This window comes from Macrotis lagotis, chromosome 1 (genome assembly GCF_037893015.1).
Source record: "Macrotis lagotis isolate mMagLag1 chromosome 1, bilby.v1.9.chrom.fasta, whole genome shotgun sequence".
NCBI classification, from domain to species: Eukaryota; Metazoa; Chordata; class Mammalia; order Peramelemorphia; family Peramelidae; genus Macrotis; species Macrotis lagotis.
The window spans coordinates 322642895-322664920 of record NC_133658.1 but is presented as its reverse complement, the minus strand read 5'-3'; the positions used below and the strand labels follow the sequence as shown (position 1 = coordinate 322664920).

The following is a 22026-nucleotide window of genomic DNA, read 5'->3' as shown; positions in this document are numbered from 1 at the left end:
GATTTAAATAGAAAAGGAAAAATTTAAGTAAAACTAATCGACATATCCTAAGTGATAGTTTTATGCAGTATCAATGAGGATGTACATTTTCCTTTTTCTAGAACAAAAGTTGATCATTATAACTATACAGCATTCAGTTTCATATTTTTAAAATTTGATTTATATTGTGATAACAATTTTGTATATTACATTCATAATTCTGTTCATTTCATATTGTATCAGTTTTTATATGTGTGTTTGGTTATATACTATATAATGTACATATACATTAATACACATACATACATATATTCTCTGTATATTTTCTCAAATTATTTTCTGTGTACTTATTCTGTTCTCATATGAATGTATGAGTATGAATACATGCACCCATCCCCTGAATTCAGATTTATAATTTCTTAAAGCATAAGAACAATTACATTTATGTATCACAATTTGTATAGCCATTCCCCAGGTAATGGGCAATAACTTTGTTTCCTGTTCTTGTTTCTACAAAAAGTATTGATGTAAATGTTCTAATGTTAAAGGAATGTTTCTTTCTATCTTTGATTTCTTTGGGATTTATGCCTAACACTGGGATTTGTATGACAGAGGACATGGGTATTTACTTGCTTTTTAAAAATAGAACAATTCTAAATTGTTACTCAGAACAATTAGATCTATTCACAGTTCTACTGATAGAGGATGTGGCCATTTTTCTCTACTATTGGCAATTTCCACTTTTTTTGACATCTCTGCCAATTTAGTAGGTATGAGGTTTTGATTTACATTTTTTGTTTTAGTGATTTGGTATGATCTTTTATAATGCTACTAATGATTTGTAATTCTTTTGAAAACTGTTCTCTTTTGACCATTTACTCACTGAGGAGTGGCTCCTGTGCTTTAATAAATAATGATGATAATGATTTCAGAGAAGCAAAACAATATGAGTTGATGCAGAGTGAAGTAAATAAAGCCAGGAAAATAATAAACACAATGATTGCAACAATTTAAATTTAACAAATTATATTAAACAAAAAATAATAGCTGAAAAAATTATAAATAAATCATATTTATAACAGCCAAGCCTAATTCTAAGGGAGAAATGAGAAAAAGAAGTTCCTTCCCTTCTTTGCAAAGTTGAGGGACTATGAGCATGAAACATTACTTATATACTTGGGTTATATTGATTAGTTTTGCTTAGCTGCTTTTTTTTCTGTTTCATTCTTTGCTACCAAGGATAGCTCTCTGGGTAGGGGAGGGAGAGGAAGGACTAAGAAAAAAAAGCATTTATTACATATGTACTATGAGCTAAGCACCTTTTACAAATATGATCTTATTTGATCTTCACAACAACCCTAGGAGACAAGTACTATTGTTACCCACTACAACTTACAGTCGAGAAAGCTAAGGCAGATAGAGAGTGACTTTCCCAAAGTCACACAGTAATTGTTTGATACCAGATTTGAACATGGCTTCCTTATTCTACTCTCAATACTCTATCCACTGCACCACATAGTTGCTCTTAGGGAGATTTTATATAACTATACCTGTATATACATATACAAAGGTATATACAATATGTGTGTGTGTGTGTATATATATATATATATATATATATATATATATATATATATATATATATATAATATATAATGTATATACATATCTTAATGCAGCTGGTTTTATTAATTTTATAATTTTATATTTCTTTAGGTAATCTGACATATATTTAAATTTTCAGTTTTGCTAGCACCCAATCAACTGTTTGTTGATATTTCACTTTGCTCATTTTTTATTTTGGCAATTTGATATTCTCCCCTCTTTTTTTAAAATTAGTTTAGCTAAAACTTTGCCAATTTTGTAAATTTTCAAATTTTCACAGAACTAGCTTCTGTGTGTGTGTGTGTGTGTGTGTGTGTGTGTGTGTGTGTGTGTGTGTGTATGTGGTCTGTTATTTAATCAGCTTTTTTCCTCTCATTTTTGAGATTTCCTCTTTGATGCTTATTTTGGATTTTAGTATTTTTTTCCTAGTTTTTTTGAACATTGCATACTTATTTCATTAATCTCCTTTTTTATATATTTCTTTAATTTGCTTTCAGAGGCATAATTTTCCCTCAGGAGACTACTTTAGCTGCATCCCTGAAATTCTGCTATTTTTGTATGTGAACCTGGAAGTGATCAATATACATAGAAATAGTGTTTGGACTGATCCAGAGATTGACATGGTATAATAAGAATGTAACTTTGAAGAAAAAGAGGAAATATTAACATTTTGGTTTTCACTATATCTTCAAAATAAATATCTTGTATAAGGATATATATATATATATAATTGGTTAAATGGAGCTGAGGAACTATAGATCAATAGTTGGGAAGAACACACCCAGAAGGAAGTTGCAGTTGGAAGAATTAAAGAATATGTACTGGAACTACTTCAAGGGTAATCCTAGAACCCTGAGGGAGAGAAATAGATAGCCTTTGCCCTTGGAGAGAGAACTTAGAAAAGACAAGATGGAGAAGTTAATGGGTTGTCTTTCATTTCTTTGTAGACAACTGGGGAGTGTCCAAACAAACAAATTGTTGCATAGGAATGGAATGGAATATACTCTGTAAAGTGTAAGAAATGGAGAGACAATTTCAGAGAACCCTGGGAAATATGACCTGGCACAAGAAAATGAACAGAATTAGGAGAACAATTTATACAGGAACAAAAAACATTGTGAAGAAAAATAACTTTAAAAGACAAGAATACTTATCAAAGCAGTGTCCAGCTATGTCTACAAAGACCTATAATGAAGCATGTTAGCAACTTTGAACACAAGGGAGAGATGTGAATATGATCAGTTTTGTTTTGCTTGATTATATTTATTACAAGAGTTATCTTTCAGTTTTTAATTGGGGTGGAGTAGGGAAGAAAAGATTGGTGGCAATAGAGATGCCAAAAAGAATGTAGGAATTGTAGCATTTTTTTAAACATAAAAAAAAGAAGTAACATTTTTTAAAAATACACAGGGAGGGGTGGCTAGGTGGTGCAGTTGATAGCACTGGCCCTGGAGTCAGGAGTACCTGAGTTCAAATATGGCCTCAGACACTTAATAATTACCTAGCTGTGTGGTCTTGGGCAAGCCACTTAATATTGCCCTGTAAAAACCTAAAAAAAAAAATACACAGAGGGGAGGGAAAGGATAGACAAGTGGCATGGTTTTGAAACTAATATACGGAATTTATTATAGAATTTTTAAAGAAAAGAAGCAATATGAAATGGAGATTCAGAATTTCACATAGAATTCCCTTTTTTATTCTTTAACGTGTATAAAAATGCTATTTTTCAGTTAATGAAATTCAAAATAAGAAAAAAATTTAAAAATGTAAAAGATATTTTAGTTTGTAGCTTATCACTTTTAGAGTTTTGGAACATCATAAATGAGTTCAAAAGTTCTGGAAAGTTTTATTTTTCCTGCAGCATGGTATTCAGCTTTTAAAAAATTCTCATCTTCTTTTTTGGAGAACAATAATACTTAAATTACTCCCGTACATTCTCTCTTCAAGGTCAATTGTTTTGCTTGCACAGAATTCATATGTTCTTTTTCCACCTCATTATCTTATTTTATTTTTTTTAATTACATGCAAAGATAGTTTTCAACATTCATCTTTTGTAAGTTTTTTGAGTTCCCCATTTTCCCACCTCCTCTTCCCTCTCCCTTCTCCATAACAATGAGCAATCTGATTTAGATTATACATGTACAATCTTCATATGTTCTTTTATTGTTGTCACCTTTTGTTTTTCCTCCAAGTTGCCCAGGTTCTCAACTTGGGTGACATCTAATTTCACTCTCTCTCACTCACTCACCATATCCAAACTATTGCTAAGATTTTGTCAATTTTACCTTCTCAATTACTCCCCTTCTTTCCTCTGACACTGCCTTCACCTTGCTGCAGGCCTTTTTTTGTCTTATATTGCAATAAGCCTGCTGGTTGGTCTCCCTGCACAAGATGCTCCCTACTACTGTCCATCCTTCACTCAGCTGTCAAAAGTGATCTTCCTAAAACATAGGTGTGACCAAATCACTCCCCCACTGCCCAAACAGCACAACACTTAAAAAACTCTAGAATGTCCAGGATCAAATAGGCAACTCTCCTTTTGCTGTTCAAAAATCTTTGATACCCCTACATACCTTTCCAGTCTTCCTACACTTTTAACAACAGTCCTCTCTACACTCTGTGATCCTCTGACACAGCTCTTAAACAATATACTCTCTCCAGAACCCAGGCATTTTCATCTCCTATCCTCTATACCTGAAATTTTCTCCCTTCTCAACTCTCATCAAGTTCCAACTAAATCCCGGCCTTCTCCAGGAAGTCTTTCCCAATCCCCCTTAATTCTAGTGTTTTCCTGTATAAATAGTTTGTATGTTGTTGTATGTTTGTATGTTGTCTTATTTTGTGAGTTCCTTGAGAGCAGAGACTGTTTTTCTTTGGATCTTCTATACTGAGCACAGTGACAAGTATAAAGAAGGCATTTACTAAAAATTTATTGATTGATTCTTCTGCCACATTTTCTTCCACCTGTCATGTTTATGTAGTTTACATGTTATTCTCTCTCTCTCTCAGAGCTTCTGCTCCTTTGTAATTACCCATTTGGTTTTTCCATTGCATATTCAACTTTTTCTAATCTATTAATTTTTTAAAGGTTTTAGCAGAGGGGTGCCATAACCAGATCTGTGCTAGTGAAAGATTATTCAGCTATCACAAGTAGTAATAGTAGGCATTTTATTATAATTTAAAGATAAGGAAATTGAAGCTCAGAAGGGGGAAGGGATAATCTTAAAATCCCATAGGTGGTAACTGGAAGACCTTGGAATCAATCCCAACATTCTTTCTTTAGATTCCAAGATGACAATCACTGCTATTTATCAAGCATCCATGTGTAAAGCACTGTGCTAGGTACTGGGGGGGGGGGGGGTTGGGGGTAGGGGATATAAACCAAAAATAAAACAGCCTCTGCTCCCTAAGTCCCTCATATAGGAGAGTAAAATGCAAGATAATTTGATCAAAGAACATCTCACTGAGACAGTTATATCAAATTCAAATAAAAATAGATCCGAAGAGGCAGCATTTTGACAGAACCATAAATTACCATTATGTTGTATTGTTAAGTTGTTTCAGTAATTTCCAATTCTTTGTGATTCCATTTAAGGATTTTCTTGGCAAAGAGTGGTTTGACATTTCCTTCTCCAGTTCACTTTACCAAGAACTGAGACAAACAAGATTAAGTGACTTGTCCAGGGTCAAACAGCTACTGAAGCTGGGTTCAGACTCATGAATATGAGTCTTCCTGATTCAAAGGTCAGTGTGTCATTCACTGTGCCATCTAGCTGTCCCATGTTGTATATTTGCTTGTTTTGTTAAATATTTCCCCATGACATTTTTTAGGGTTTTTTTTTTTTGCAAGGCAAATGGGGTTAAGTGGCTTGCCCAAGGCCACACAGCTAGGTTATTATTAAGTGTCTAAGACCGGATTTGAACCCAGGTACTCCTGACTCCAGGGCTGGTGCTTTATCCACTGCGCCACCTAGCCACCTCGATTTGAATGAATTCTTAAGGACATGAGTTTCCAAAATGCAGAGGTGAGTAGGGAATGCATCCTATGCATGAAGAACAGTGTACAGATATACAGAGACTAAAAGCAGGAAGACTAATTAGGAAGTTTTTAAATGGTGACAGGTATGTCTGAATGGAGAGAAGATGAAGGAGTCATAAAGGCAGAGATGGAAAGAAGCACTTATAACATGCCAGGCACTATGCTAAATAAAGAGATACAAATATAAACAAGATAGTCTCCTCCCCCCCCAACCCCCCAGAGGCTTACATCCTAACAGGGAAAGAAAACACACAAAGGGAGGCTAAAAATGGGGCCATGAGGAATGGAACCCATATAGGCAAAAGGTATTTCTTGAGGAGGTGAAGAAATCTCAAAAATAAGCAAGGCCAGAGTTAAGTGAACATGGTTTACCATCTCTCTATTAATGGCACTCTGAAAAAAATGATTAGCCAAGCCAGGATTGTAGGTTCTTAGAGTGGCTATGGGGATGTAATGAGGGAGAGAGAAAAGTCAAGAAATCCAGATTATGATCCTGGATTACTGGGATGAAAGAAATAGGAGAATTTAGGGAGAGACAAACAGGGGAAAAATAAAGAATTTTGATGAAAAAATGGATAGAAAAAGAAGTCTGTTTTCTTCTCCTCTTTCTCCTTTTCTTTATTTCACAAGGCAGCTTGTGAATATTTGGAGTTGTTGGCAGCAGAGAGATGTTGTGTCTTGCCCAGTCATGTATCAGAGATAAACCCAAGTCTTCTTGACTCCACTAATCTTTATCTACCACACCATGCTGTTTCTCTAACCCTCATTTTAATATAAGAGGGCTTTCTATCATAACATATATACTTCTCTAGATAATGTATCTAAATAATCTTTAGGTTCTCATTGGGATTCTTTTATAAATCTTATTTTTTATTCCCTATCAACAACAGACTCTCCTTTTGAGAGGTCAGTCACCTATTGAGGCAGAGATTCTCTGCAAACCACTACTGGGTCAGATTCAAAGCAAAATTTCATTGCTCTAATCTAGCCCTTGTGTGTGTTGTTTCCCTAGACCCTCATCCCCACCCCCCCACCCCCATACTTCCATTTTTCTCTTGGATCAATCCCTAGACTTGATATGATCTGAATTACACAATGAGGGGCTGTTTCTGATACCCATTCTAGTGGAGGTAGATAGAGTTTAGTGCTTATAAGGTTTCCATGGAGACCAGCTGAAGCTCCTATGCCTTAATGGAGCTGTGAATAGCAAAAAATATGGCCTGTGACTAAGGGGAAATCCACAGATCTTCCTGTATCTTTTCCCCCTTTCAACCAGGGTTGTCCATGAGTAGCCAGGCGTTTAGGCTTATTGAGAGGCTTGGGAACTTTATTACTAACCTCTGTCAAGGAAAAGTTAGTGGTAACAATCAGGACTTTAAGGAAATGAATAGCTGGAGCCTCTGAAGAAGGAGCACTAAGCTACTAGTCACTGGGTTCTAGCTTTAACTCTGCTTCTTTCTCAATGTGGGGCTCAGTTTCCTTATATCCTGAACTGCTGGTATCTTTCTTCTCAAACTACTTTGTATTTAACTCTTTATATAGGATACATTCTCTTTAGATAGGATGTCCCCAAAGTCTTAATGAGGTTTAAAGCTTTAGTAACTTCAGAAGTATAAAAATGATGCAAACTTGTAAAAACATCATTTTTGAAGTTCAATTATTTAAAATTTTATACTTATTTAGTTTTATGAATTTTGGGTAAGTTTAAATTTTCAATTTTAGGAAGTTGGGATAATCTATCATCATGCATTGCCTGTGAAAGTTTCCAGATGATGCTGGCCTCATAACCATGGGTCTATGGAAGAGGTCCTCATGCTTTGGTCACTTTTGTCACTCGATTTAAATCCGTTAGAAAGAGATCTCATATTTTTCTTGTAGGGTTATATCAAAACTTGATCTTTGAGCATATACACTAAAACTTGTTCTTTGGATGACCTTATGGGTCACAAACCTAGAGTTACAAATGAAATGCTTTTACTCACTGAGCAGGAACTGTTTCTTACAAACATACAGAAAAATATACAACACATGTCAATGGTTATGTTGAATTTTAATAAGAAACATTAACATTTTAAAATTGTACATAATTAACTTTCCAAATAATGTTTTGCAAGTGTATAGCTTTGGCATTTCTTTTTTAAATTCAATTTTTAAAAATCTATGGAATAAAAGAAGCATTTACATTAAATAGTACAATAAAAATGATTGCACATGAAACCTCAAATTCATTATGTACAACTTGCTATTCCTTTTAAATACACAACAAAGTTAAAATGTAAATTTCCTTCCCCTCTTTTTCTTTCTTCCTCAGATATGGTTACCATTAAACACAATCTGATATGTATGTAACATTATTCTCTTTCTATATATATACATATATATATATACATTTTGGTTTATCGATTCTTTCTGGATGCAAATGGCATCTTTCTTCATGTCTTTTATGGTTAATATGAGTATTTATAATAGTCAGAATTATTATTTGTTCAAAGTCATTCTTAAAACAGTATTGCTGCTATTTTCTACAATGTTCCTTTGACTACTCATTTCACTCTTTATTATGGCAGCTAGTTGGTGCAATGGATTGAGCACTGGTCCTAGGGTCAGGAGGACAGGAGTCTGAATTAAGTTCAAGCATCCAGGGCCATCTCCGGTCATCCTGATTCATATTTGGCCATAGGATCCAGATGGTTCTAGAGGAGAAAATGAGGCTGGTGACGTAGCACTCACTCCCTCACTCAAATCCAATTCATGGGCTTTTTATGGTATCACCTCCCCTGATATCATGGTCTTCTTTGAAACAGAATCACAAACATCCTCATCATCATTCTTTATTATCTCATACAAGTCTTACCATGTTTCTCTAAGCTCACTGACAAATTTTCTGAACAGTAATCGCTTTCTATTCCAATGTTAAAATAATTAGTTTCTCTCTGTTTAGCATTTCCTAACCATCTTGTAGATTGTTTGTACATATTTGTTTATCGTATCCTTCATTAGATTGTGAGCACCCTGAGGGCAGTGACAGTCTTTGGCTATTTTTTTAATTTTTTTTTTTTAGGATTTTGCGAGGCAAATGATGTTAAATGGCTTGCCCAAAGGCCACACAGCTAGGTAATTATTAAGTGTCTGAGGCCGAATTTGCCGGTGCTCTATCCACTGTGCCACCTAGCCGCCCCTGGCTTCTTTTTTAAAACCCCAGTTCTTAGCACAATACCTGGTCCAAAGTAGGCCCTTAAATGTTTATTAATGGAATGATTGAAGTTATTAAAGCTTAAAGTAGCCTGACTTTTCAGGCCTATACATATATATATATACATATATATGTATATATATATATATATGTATGCATATACACACACACACACACCATCTCTGCACATACTTATCTTTGTTCTCAGGGGGCAGGGCCTGTTCCCTGCATCATATGGGCTCCTCAGCTCCCAGGCCTGGCACACATTTGAATCCTCGTTGACTCATAAGCATCTACTGGCTTCTCTTCCAGCTCCGATGGTGAATGCCTTGTTTTAAAGCTCTCACACCTTTTTAGCATTTTATCCTTCTAAACCTCTTCAGCTCTAACATTCTAATAGTTAAAAAAAAGAAAAGAAAAGAAAAAAAGCAAGCCCCGTCCAGCCCCGTCTTTCGCGGCCTCGGTGAAGGATTTGGCGGATCCCCAAGGATGGCGCTGGCAGGTAGCTCAAGGCTGGGACCGCCTCTGCGCAGGCGCAGCTCCTCTCTGCCCGGGAATGCGCGCGCAGCCCCGATGCGGTTTGTGGGGACGTCTGCTCGGAGGCGCCTCCTTTGTCTGTGGTGAGTTCATCCCCGGGGACCCCGAACCACAGGTATTTGGTGGCCCGGCATCTGACCGGCTTCCCCGCCGCCCCTTCAGCCAGATCAGGGCGGCTCTCCGCGCTGGGGGCGGGGCCGGAGCCCAGGGGTGCGAGCAAAGCCGCGCGTTAAAAGGACCTTGGGGGCGCTTGACAAGCTTTCCCCTCTGCGCATGTGCTGAGGGCCGGCCCCGCCCCGCCCCCGCCCCGCCCCCTAGGAGCTAGCTTGGCCCCGCCCACCTGTCACTGCCTGAGCCTCCTTACTTCAGAGGGCTGAGGAACCGGGGAGGGGAGATGGTTTGGGGGGAGGCAGAAGCAAATTTTAAAGTCCTGCGTCTTGTTCCAGCATTCGGAGGCCAGCAAGCGCAACAGGTTGAAGTTTTGTCGTAAGCTCCTTGAGGGCAAGGATTCTTGCGTCCTTTTGTTGTATTCTCCAGCACTCACTAAAGAGCTTGACTCACAGCACGTGCTTAATAAAATTCACTGGTTGAGGACAGAAGAAATTAAAACACAGAGAGAGTGACTTAAGCTATGTCTCACAACCAATCTGCCACTGAGTCAGATTTATTCATTCAGCAAACATTTATTGATCCCACCATGTCTCCAGACACTGCACCAGGCACCGGGGAATCCTAAGATTAAAAAAAAAAAAAGAAAGAGTCCTTGACCTGGATTTTGCATTATATTTATGTACAAAGATGAGTAAGCCAAGTATAAATGAGAGGGGAGGGCTGAAGTTAAAAAACAGGAAAGAAGTGTATCAGGAAACTTGGTTAAGAGGTGACATCTGCACTGAGTCTTTAAAGACATTAGGGAGAGTCTGAGGGGAGGGGAGGATACAGTTAGTCAACAAATATTTATTAAGCATCTAAGATATGTCAGGCATTGTGCTAGGTACCCGGGCACAAGGACAAAAATGAATCTGTCTTTTTCTGCTTGGAAAAAAGCCTTTGCAAAGATAGGGAGGTAGGCATTGAAATGACACTTATGGCTAGGGAGACTGAAAAAGCAGACTGGAGGATTGCAGAGTATGTCAATGTGAGTCATTTGTCATAAACCTGGAAAGGTAGGCAGTGATCAGGGTGAAAATGCATTAAATGCCAAGCAGAGTGGTTCATGTTTTATCCACGAGGCAAAAGAAGAGATTCCCCAGCTGCAAAGTAACAGTATTCAAACCAGAAAGCCTGATAACTATATCACAGCTTGGAATAACTGGATTCCAGCTTAGTCAACAACTAAGATGTTGCTATGATTGATCTCCTGGGAATCTCATTTTTTCCATGATTTTTTTTTCCTGGCTGACTCTAAGGTTCACAATATAAAATACTATTGTGGCAATTGTTAAATAATTTTTTAGGGGTAAAAAAACCCACTCAATTAGTTATTCACATTCTTGCATGATTTCAAATATACATTTGTACACAGTTAAATTGATCTTACAGATCTGAATACATTATTATTATTATTATTATTATTATTATTATTACCCATTGTTACTAATGGTAGTATGGGATAGTGGATAGGGAGGCAGCTTTGGAAGATTTGGGTTCAAGTCCTTCTGACGCAAATTGGCTAGGTCAATCTGGGAAAGTCATTTAACTTCTCAGTGTGTAGGCAACTTTCCTAAGACTATAAATTAATGAAAAGGTGCTGATCTTTCCTGGAAGGAAGAGGTTCTTTCTTTTCTTTTCTTTTCTTTTTTTTTTTTTTTTGCAGTTCTTTATTTCAGTTCCAAAAAGATAAAGTCCATCATAAGTATTTCCTTATGGCACACAGATGACTCTGAGTATAAGCATTGACAAACTTCCAAATTAGAAAGGCTAGCTGAGGACTAAACCCAACTAAAATTATAGAAGCTCAATTATCACCATGTAATTAATTTTTTATATGTAGTAAATACAGAACACTACAACTATGGAGTCATTCTAGACTGTTAATAGCACATATTTATGCAACACTAAGTCATTCAGGAAGATAAGTATTAATGACCCTATTTTTTAAATAAGGAAACTCCAAAAGGTAAAATAACTTACCCAGAATTACACAGTTAATAAATAATACAACCAGAATTCAAGCCCAAGTCTTTTCATTACAAAGCCAGTGTTCTTAACGCTACACTATGCCATGAATTGTCTGATGTCTGTTACCTGGAGGCTTAGCCAGGATTCAAACCCGGGTCTTCAAATTCTCTCCCAGTGCCCTTTCCTTTATTCCGAATTGTATATGTATTGATATAATCTATATGTTTATAATTTTTCATAGCCATGAAGTAAAATGCAATTACTTTGATTTTTTCATCCTCTTGTTAGTTTTTCCATTTTTTAACATCATAAAAATAACTTCTCTGTGATTATCCTTGTATAAATTATATACTTCTAGCATAGACTTATAGAATCCTACAGTTCTTTGAAAATCTTTTTTTCTCTTGCTATATCAACAATCATTAGGAAATGTAAAGATCCCACTTTTTTAGCAAGGGAAGCAAATTTCCTTAGATCGTGTGCCTATTGATTTGTGAATTTAAAATGTTTGTAGTTTACCTCTGCTAAATGAGAATTACTTCCCAGATAGTGAAATTTTTTAAAGTTAATTTTGCTTTACTAAAGGATCCCTTAAAGTAGTAGATAAAGAGGTGACCTTAGGAAGGAAACAAGTATAAATTAAGAACCTACTAGGAATTGTGCTAACTGCCTCACAATAACCCTGGGAGATAGGTGCTGTTATCCACATTTTACAGTTGAGGAAACTAAGGTAAACATATAAAGTGACTTGCCCAGGGTCACATGCCTATTGAGCATCTGAAATCATATTTGAACTCAGGTCTTCTAGAGTCCAGGTCCAGTCTTCTAGCTACTGAGCCATCTAGTTGTCTCAGGGCCAGCCAGTGTGGTCCTAGACAAGTCTATACTGACTTTGCAATTTATTCATTGAAATTAAGAAAAAATTCACACACAGCCTCCATAAAACACACATACACACACACACACACACACACACACACACACACACACACACACATACATCCCCACCCCCACCCCCATCCTTATGTTTAAATAAAAACATCTATCAGTCAAGTATGAGGATGGGGGTAGAGGGGGTAGAGATTAGGGAGGCAGAGAGAATTCAGTACAACATTCAGAGTCCTTTTGCTAGAAATTGTATAAGATAATTTTATGAATGAGAAAAATGATACTTGTCTTCATAGTTTAGTAGGGAGATGCGACATGTAAATAAATGAATAAAAATAAATAAATAAATAGAAATAAATGAATGAATGAATGAATAAAATATGATAGTGCACAAAAGAAGTTGATAGTTATGATTAGATATGACTTCAAATGCCGTCCATTTGGCCCAAGGAACCTATATTTGATAGAAGTAATAATATTGGCAACTGACATTTCCGTGGCACTGTAAAATTTATAAACTACTTTCCCAAAAGAAACTGTTTGTTAGATAATGCAAATATTATTCTTAATTTTGCAGATGAAGAAAATGAGGCTCCAAGAAGCTGTCACAAAACTAGTAAGGATCACAGTTAGAATTTGAACATATGTCTCCTGATTCCAGATCTGGTGTGCTGTCAGGGCATCATGTTGCCTTTCAGGTATTTATTGAACAGATTATCCAACATTCATTCTCTATAGATTCTTGGTCTGATAAGGGTGGTGATCTAATGGCCTAGAGAGGAGTCAAAGCCTCCTTTATGTGACTGGGGCTATAATTCTCATATCTTAATATGGAAGTGGTATGAGTTTTAAAGGGTGTTGAATGCCAAGATAGTAGGAATTTGGACTTTTAGCCTTTAGATGGTGTAGAACAGAGGAGTAGTTTGATCAGATCTATATGACTAAAGATAATCTGGCAGTTTGAAGAATGCAATGGAAGGAGGAGAATGAGGAAGTGGCAAAATCTGTTAGGAGACTCTTTCAGCAAAGTAGATATGTAGAATCTTAGAAAAGTGGATATAATAATGATATTGACAGAATTTGGTACCTGATTAGATATAAGTGATAAGGATGAGGTTGAAGCTATTGAATTCCTCCTGTTGCCTCTAATTGATATCTTTGATTTACAGGGTTCTTCAGTAGAGTGGTTCATCTGAGGGATTGAGACCAGCTTTCTGCTAGGGATGCAGATTTGAATTGCAGAGTGAAGGTCCATCTGGAGAGGATGTCCCTGAACAAGGTAGGAATTGCTCCTGAACTTAATGTATAAGATGCAAAAATAGATACATCTTCTTAAAGAAAAAATAGGGAAATAAAGAATATTTAAATCCTCATATTCTTCCCTGTGTATTATATTGTTAGTATAGTAACTACTAATAGTGGTAACAATAATTATACTTAAAAAACAAAATTATAGAGTTCAAAGGGACCTTAGAAACAATCTAATCCAGCCTGTGCTTGAACAGAATTACATCTGGACATCCTCAATGAATGGTCATCCATCTTATACTCCCCTCTAGTGAAAGGGAGCCCTTTAATTTTCATTGCTTCCCATTCCACTTTTCAACACTCCTGATAATTAAGATGGCCTTCATTACCTTGACCCAAAGTCTGTCTCTCCATCCCTTCCTTCTAGTTCTCTTTTTGGGATGAAGAATAACAAGTTTTCCCCATAACAACTCTTCATTTTGAAGATAACTTTTGTGTCCCCCAGGCTTCTCTCTTTCAGATTATACTAGTCCTCATATGGCATGATATCCAGTCTCCTCTTCTTTGAACATTCTTTTCTAGATACTTCACCTCATCAATGTGGTCACAGGAACAAGAATAGATTTCTAGAGAAAGTTTACTAGAGATTTTTCCCCTAAGTTGAAAGAGAACCATTAATGACTACTTCATTCTGATGACTCAACCAGTTCTAAATCCACCCTACTATATTAACGTGTAGCTTATATCTATACATCTTGTCTTCAAGAGTAGAATGAGAAATTTTATTTAATACTTTGCTGAAATCCATTGCTGTTGAATTTTTATGATCTACTAGTTTAATAACCCTGTTAAAAAACAAACTAAAGTTACTCTGTCTTGATCTATTTTTTTAAGTCTTGATACTTCTTAGTTATCACTGCTTCCATTTTTAAAATGCTTAGAAACCATCCCTTTAATAATAGATATGTTATTTTATATATCCCTTTGCTGGTTATTTTTTGCTCCCTTCCCTATCTAAATTCTTTGGTAAACTACCTCACTCTGTTCTAGCTTCTATTATGGAATCCTTTATCCCCTTGTTGTAACACTAATCATGCCCTGAGAAACCCCAACCCTAGATTTAAAAAAAAATTATTTAATGAGTTAATATTCTCCTTTCTCAATTTTCTGCCCCCTCTTTCCCCTGCCCTGACCTGAGAACTCGGGAAAAGCAAACCCAATACAAATATGTATAGTCACTCAAAACAAATATCTACATTGGTCATGTCCTAAAAATATTTGTCTCATTCTGCATTCTGAGTCCTTCACTTTTCTATCAAGAGAAGGTAGTGATGAGATAACAACCATAAAAATCAAGAGTTCAGAGTCCAAGTCAGAGAACAGAAAAGGTCTTTATTTCTTCTCATAAGAAGGGGACCCAGTCCCCTGTTGCTAAAGCAGCACCAGCCAGGGAGTGTCTGAAAAAAAAAAGCTTGCAGACCTCTTTTATAATAATACTAATCCTACCTCTAAATTCTGTCTTATCCCATCTGGGAGCTGGTAAAACAAGCTCACAATCTTTTTACTAATACTACCCAACCACTGTAAAGCAAATTAAATCCTCATTATCCTGATTATTTGTAACTAATCTCTATCCTATTGAAAAGTTATAGTTTTCAATCCCTTATTACCATAATTATTCATAAATAATTTATACCCTATTAAAAGTGATGTTTTACATTGCATACCCTGACGGCGGCATGGGGGAGATGATCAACCTTGATGGACTTGCTCATTTCATCAGTGCAACAATTAGGGACAATTTTGGGCTGTCTGCAATGGAGAATACCATTTGTATCCAGAGAAAGCATTGTGGAGTTTAAACAAAGACCACAGACTATTACCTTTAATTTAGAAAAAAAAACCTTATTTTATTATGTAATTTTACAATCTCTTATACTTTATTTTTCTTCCTTAAGGATACAATTTCTCTCTCATCGCATTCAACTTAGATCAATGTATACCATGGAAACAATGTAAAGACTAACAGACTGCCTTGGGGAGGGAAGCAAGATTAGGGGAAAAATTGTAAAACTCAAAATAAATAAAATCTTTAAAATTTTTTTTTAAATTCCTGTGACCAGATCTGGAGATAGCCAATCAGAAAGAGAACCAATCCAATTCTTCTTAAAATTACCTCATTTCCCAAGAATCACAGGTGCTATAGAAACCACACAGTTTTTACTTTCCCAGTGATAAGAATGTTTTTTGGTTTTTTTAAGAAGAAACTTCATTGAAGGCCATCCCCCACAGGTGCATGTTTTATCATTAGTCCTCTGGAATTCTGGTTGGTTCATCACAATACTATTTCCATCACATTTACAACTATAATTTGTTCATCCATTCTGCAATTTATGGACACCCTCTCAGATTCCCATCCTGTACCATTTCTATCTCCTTATAGCTTGTTTTGCTTAAGACTTAATTAATTTCTCCCTCTAGTCCCCCTCCTCTCTTCTTTACTTTTCCTCTAGTTTTCCTATTGAGTGAAATGTATTTTTGCACCCCATTGTGTGTGTATGAGTATTCTTCCATCTTTTGGCTAGTTCATATGAGAGAACCATAAAAGTTTAAAGAGAGAGAGAGAGAGTATAATTAGACCAGGTCTGGGAATGGTTCAATTATGTCTTGAAAATGTTAAGGAAAGAATGGAAGGAGAAGGGAAGTCGACAACACTATGGATGGTGGAATGGGTTGGAGAGGGTGGGGGAAAAGTTATCACATATAATAAAGACTATAGGTGGATATCCTGGATATGGATATCCATATCCCATTCCACCATCCATAGTGTTGTCGTCTTCACTTCTCCTTCCATTCTTTCCTTAAACTCTTTAAGACATAATTGAACCACTCCTAAATCTGATCTAATTATACTCTCTCTGTGAACCCTTATGGTGATAAAGTTAAAAGGAGATGTGTATTATCTTCGCATATTTGAAGGCAAACAGTTTATCTTTAATTAGTCCTTTATCACTATTCATTCAGGTTTTCTTTTTTATGTTTCTCTCTTATGTTTGAACCTCATAGTTTCTTTGCAGCTCTGATCTTTTCATCAGGAATACTTGGAAGTCCTCTATTTCACTTTCATATTCTACTTTGCCCCCTGGATTTTATGCCCAGTTTTGCAGTATAAATTCTTCTTGGTTGCGAGCCCGTATCGTCTTCGTTCTGGAATATAATGTTCTAAGTTCTATCCTCCTTTATGGTGGTGGCTGCTAAATTGTGTGTAATACTGATCTTGACTGTGGTTTCTTGGTCTTTGAATTTTTTCTCACCACTTTCAGAAGTTTTGGCTTTTGGCTCTTATGAGAAAACATATATGTTCAGCAGCAGGATTTCCATTCACTTTTACAAACTGGATCACTTCTAACTTGAATTCAGCACTGTATAAAAATCTTTTCTGAGTTATTTTCGAGAAGAATATAGCAAAACATAACCTAATATACCAGTATCAAATGCGAAACAATGAATGCAAAAAAAAAAGAGTGAAAAAATGGGAAATGCAAGTAAAAAAATCTACAACCACTGTATAAGATGTTCCCAGTTTTTAGACCCCAAATTTTTCAAAAAAGGGTGTGTGTTATACGTGGGGAAATATGGTATAAATATATATATATATACATATTCTGAATGGTAAGTACTTAAAAGATAAACTAACTGATAGGCCTCTCTCCATTGTAGATAAATGTAATAAAAAAATAAATAAGAAGTTAAGGCTCAGAGAAATACAGCTAGCAATTGCTATGGAAAAAAAATATTTTAGCAACCTCTCCAATGGACTTATGATAAAGAATGTGATTCAGGGACAGAGCTAAGATGGTGACAGGAGGAGTCCCTTTTAGGTGCTCTGTCTGAAAACTTATAAAATAAGGACTCTAACTAAATTTTCAAGTGACAGAACCCACAGAGGGATCCAGTGAGGCAATTCTTGAGCCCAAGGTAACCTGGAAAATAGCAGAAAAGCTCAGCTCCATGGGGTTAGGGGGCGGCTGCCAGAGTGAAGGAACTTAAGCCTCCCAGAGGCAGCCCCAGGGCACTGGGAGCTAGAGCTCATGGCAGTGGGGGGCAATTTCCCGACCTACACTGGGGAGCACTGGGCACAACTTGGAAGATCAGCAGGGGGCCTCTGCCAGAGCAGGGGCATGAAGCCAAGCCCTCAGAGCACTCAGCAGGCAGCGTGGCCCAGGCAGCCCAGATACAGGAACTGGAAGCTGGCAGAGCCAATAAGCAGGAACCCCCAGCAACTCAGCTTTGAGTACTCAGTCTAGGTAGGGGAGTAGAGAGAGAATTCTGAGGTTATGTGCTCTGTCCCTGGAACAGGACTCTGATCACATTCAGATCCTGATCGCAGTCTAGGCCTCCCATAGAACAGCAGCCCCCCCCCCCCCCACCTCAGCTCCTTGGCAGAGGGGTGTGCTTGTGGTCGTTCACAGACCAGGAGGGAGGACAGAGCTTCACCCACTAAGATCCTTGTTGGGGGGGGGGTCCCAATAATACTCAAAAGCTCAGGAAGCACCCCAAAACCAGGCACAGGCTGGGGAAATGAGTAAACAGAGAAAAAAGAGGACACCATTGAGAAATACTTTGTCTATGATCCCAAGAAGGATCAAAATACTCAGTCAGAAGATGAGGAAGTCCAAGCTCCTGCATCTAAAGACTCCAAGAAAAACGGAAATTGGGCTCAGGCTATGACAGAGCTCAAAAAAGATTTTGAAAGGGGTAGCTAGGTGGTGCAGTGGATAGAACACCGGCCTTGGAGTCCAGAGTACCTGACTTCAAATCCAACCTCAGACACTTAATGATTACCTAGAAGTGTGGCCTTGGGCAAGCCACTTAACCCCATTGCCTTGCAAAAACTAAAAAAAAAATATTTTGAAAAGCAAGTGAGGGAGATAGAAGAAAAATTGGGAAAAGAAACTAGAGATGCAGGAAAAACATGAAAAAGAAGTCAGCAGCTTAGTCAAGGAGATCCAAAAAAATGCTGAAGAAAATAGCATGTTAAAAGTCAACTTAGGCCAAATGGATAAAACAGTTCAAAAAGTTATTGAGGAGAAGAATGCTTTAAAAAGTAGAATTAGCCAGATGGAAAAAGAGATAAGAAAGCTCTCTGAGGAAAACAAATCCTTCAGATCTAGAATGGAGCTGAAGGAGGCTGCTGACTTTACAAGAAGTCAGGACACAATACTTCAAAACCAAAAGAATAAAAAATTAGAAGAAAATGTCAAACACCTCACTGAAAAAACAACTGATCTGGAAAACAGATTCAGGAAAGATAATTAAAAAATTATTGGGATACCTGAAAGTCATGATCAGGAAAAGAGCCTTGACATCATTTTTAAAGAATTCCTACAGGAAAATTGCCCAGATATCCTAGAAGCAGAGGGCAAAATAGAAATTGAGAGAATCCACTGATCTCCCCTAGAAAGAGTTACAAAAAAAACAAAACAACAAACAAACCCTAGGAATATTATAGCCAAGTTCCAGAACTCCCAAGTCAAAGAGAAAATATTACAAGCAGCCAGAAGGACACAATTCAAATATCATGGAGCTGCAGTCAGGATCACACAGGACTTAGCAACAACTACATTAAAGGCTCGTAGAGCTTGAAATATAATATTCTGGAAGACAAAAGAGCTCAGAATGCAACCAAGAATCAACCACCCAGTAAAACTGAATGTCCTCTTTCAGGGGAAAATGATGGACTTTCTATGAACCAGGGCAATTTCAAATGTTCCTGTTGGAATGACCAGAGCTGAATAGAAAGTTTGATCTTCAGGTACAGAACTCAGGTGAAGCATAGAGAGTGGAGGAGAAGGGTAAAATATGAGGGACTTAATGATGATGAACTACATGTATAGAAAAATGGCATAGATAAATGATACTGATAATACTCATTTAATAGTGCAGGTAGAAGGAGCTTTTATGGATGAAGCACAGGAGAGAGCTGAGTTTGAAGATATGTTGTAAAAATGGAGTCAATGTATAGGGGTAGGGAGAGGGCACTTTGAAGACTGTTTCCCAGTATAAATTTCCCAAGTGACCCTCTGAGCAGTACCTGCATAGGTACACCTTGAAATTTCTCTTTCCAGGATCCATGGCTCCTTTCCTTGCTCCAATTGGGAGATCTTATTGGGTTTGGAAAAAGGATATCCTGAAAAGAAATGGAAAAGTAGTTTTTGAGAAGGGATAAAATCAGCTCAGAATTCAATTCTGGCCCTTTCCTCTTCAGAAAAGAAAAGTAATGAAATTAGGAAACCCAAGAATAATCTCTTCAAAAGAACTCAGCATTATGTTGCTAGTAAGAAAGGAGAAAGGAGAAGAAATAATCTTAGCACAGGAGAGAGCTGAGTTTGAAGATATAATATATTGTAAAAATGGAGTCAATGGCTAAGAGGGAAATGTAATGGGAGTAAGAGAAAGGAGAAGTAGAATAGACTAAGATATTTCATATAAGGGGCGGCTAGGTGGTGTAGTGGATAAAGCACCAGCCTTGGAGTCAGGAGTACCTGGGTTCAAATCCGATCTCAGACACTTAATAATTACCTAGCCGTGTGGCCTTGGGCAAGCCACTTAACCCCATTTGCCTTGCAAAAAAAACCTAAAAAAAAAAAAGATATTTCATATAATAAGATTTTTTTATTACAATGAGCTATTGCAATGATATGGAAGGGGGTAAGGCAAGGGGGAATGAGGAAACCTTCGCTCTCATCAGAGGTGGCTCACAGAGGAAACAGCATATATATAAACTCAATGGGGTATAGACATCTAGAATAAGAAGAGAAGAGAGACAGGGGGATGGGGGGGGATGTGAGTGATGGAGGAGAGGGTGGATCACGGAGGAGAGGGGTCAGATATAACTCATTATCTTTTTTATTTCTTGCAAGGGGCTGTTTGGGACCACAGGACTGGATGGTTGCTGGGCCTTAGGGGTGGAAGATGGACTTGGGGCCTCTTGGACCCGGGGCTGGTGATTAGTCTGCTGTGCCACTCAGCTACCCTATGGCACATTTAAGAATAGGAACAGAGTGAAAGGAGAGAGAAAATATAGTGTATGGTTGTGGGGAAGTATGAATGGAGGGAGCTGTGATCAGCAATGGCAACAGTGGAAAATTATGGAAGTAGCTTTTATGATGGACTTATCCTAAAGAATGTAATCCACCTGTGATAGAGCTGATGGTGTTGGAACACAGACTGAAGCATATTTTTTATTATTATTATTGTTATTTTTTTGGGGGGGGGGTTGCGGGATGGATGGGGTTGGGTGGCTTACCTGGGGTTTCACAGCTGGGTTGGGTGTCTGAGGCTGGATTTGGACCTGGGTGCTCCTGACTCCGGGGCCGGTGCTCTGTCCGCTGAGCTACCTGGCCACCCCTACTATTATTATTATAATTATTATTATTATCATTTTATTTTATTTTGGTGGGGTTTTTTTTGTTTTTTTGCAGGGTAGTGGGGTTGGGGTGGCTTGCCCAGGTTCACATAGCTGGATGATTGTTAGTTATCTGGGGCCGAATGTGGGCTCAGGTGCTCCTGACTCCAGGGCCGATGCTCCATCCAATGTGTCACTTAACTGCCCCTATTATCATTATTATTATTAATTATTATTATTATTATTATCATCATATTTTAATTTTTTCCCTCTTTCCTTTACTTTATTGCTCATGAGGGTCTATATTTTGGGGGACAAGGGGGTATTATGTTTATTCTTGAACAATATTTTAATAATGTATAAAAAGCATCATTTGTACAAAAATAAAATAAACAAATAAAAATATAAAAATAAATAAATAAATACCTCAATGTGGAAAAACAAAGAATGTGATTCATCCCAAAGACAGATGGTATCTGAATAGACTGATGTACACTTTTTTCCTCTCACTTTATTTTTCTTGAAGTTTCTCTATCCTTGTGGGAAGAGGAGGATTATATTTACTTTGACAAGAAGACAATTGTAGTAGTATGAAAAAAATAAAATAAGAATACTTTCAATGGGGAAAAAAGAAATTAAGGCTTAGAATAGAATATTAGAAAATTTAGATTATGATAGTTTATGGCAATTATTGAATGCAATTTAAAGGAATAAATCTACTTTTTCAGCATCATACAACACTTTTCTAAAAAGAACTCATAATTAAACATAGAAATAATAAATATATTTTTATATGCTATTATGTCATAAAAGTTTTTTAGACTTTCCCATAATACTGTACTTTTTATTTATTTGCTTTTTAAAGATATTATTTGAGTTTTACAATTTCCCCCAATCTTACTTCCCTCCCCCCACCCCCCCCACCCACAGAAAGCAGTCTGTCAGTCTTTACTTTGTTTCCATGTTGTACATTGATCCAAATTGGGTGTGATGAGAGAGAAATCATAT

General features: G+C 37.0%; 1 protein-coding gene across 1 annotated transcript in view; it reads left to right on the top strand.

The window, feature by feature from the left end:
- Window positions 1-9372: 9372 nt before the first annotated feature.
- Window positions 9373-22026, top strand: part of LOC141505584 (uncharacterized) — a 47905-nt gene continuing 35251 nt past the window's right edge. Inside the window, exons 1-3 of the mRNA XM_074211527.1 lie at window positions 9373-9436; window positions 12940-13060; window positions 13532-13641. Coding sequence (XP_074067628.1) covers window positions 13627-13641 — 15 coding nt within the window. The 5' untranslated portion in view covers window positions 9373-9436; window positions 12940-13060; window positions 13532-13626. The remainder of the gene's footprint in view (window positions 9437-12939; window positions 13061-13531; window positions 13642-22026) is intronic.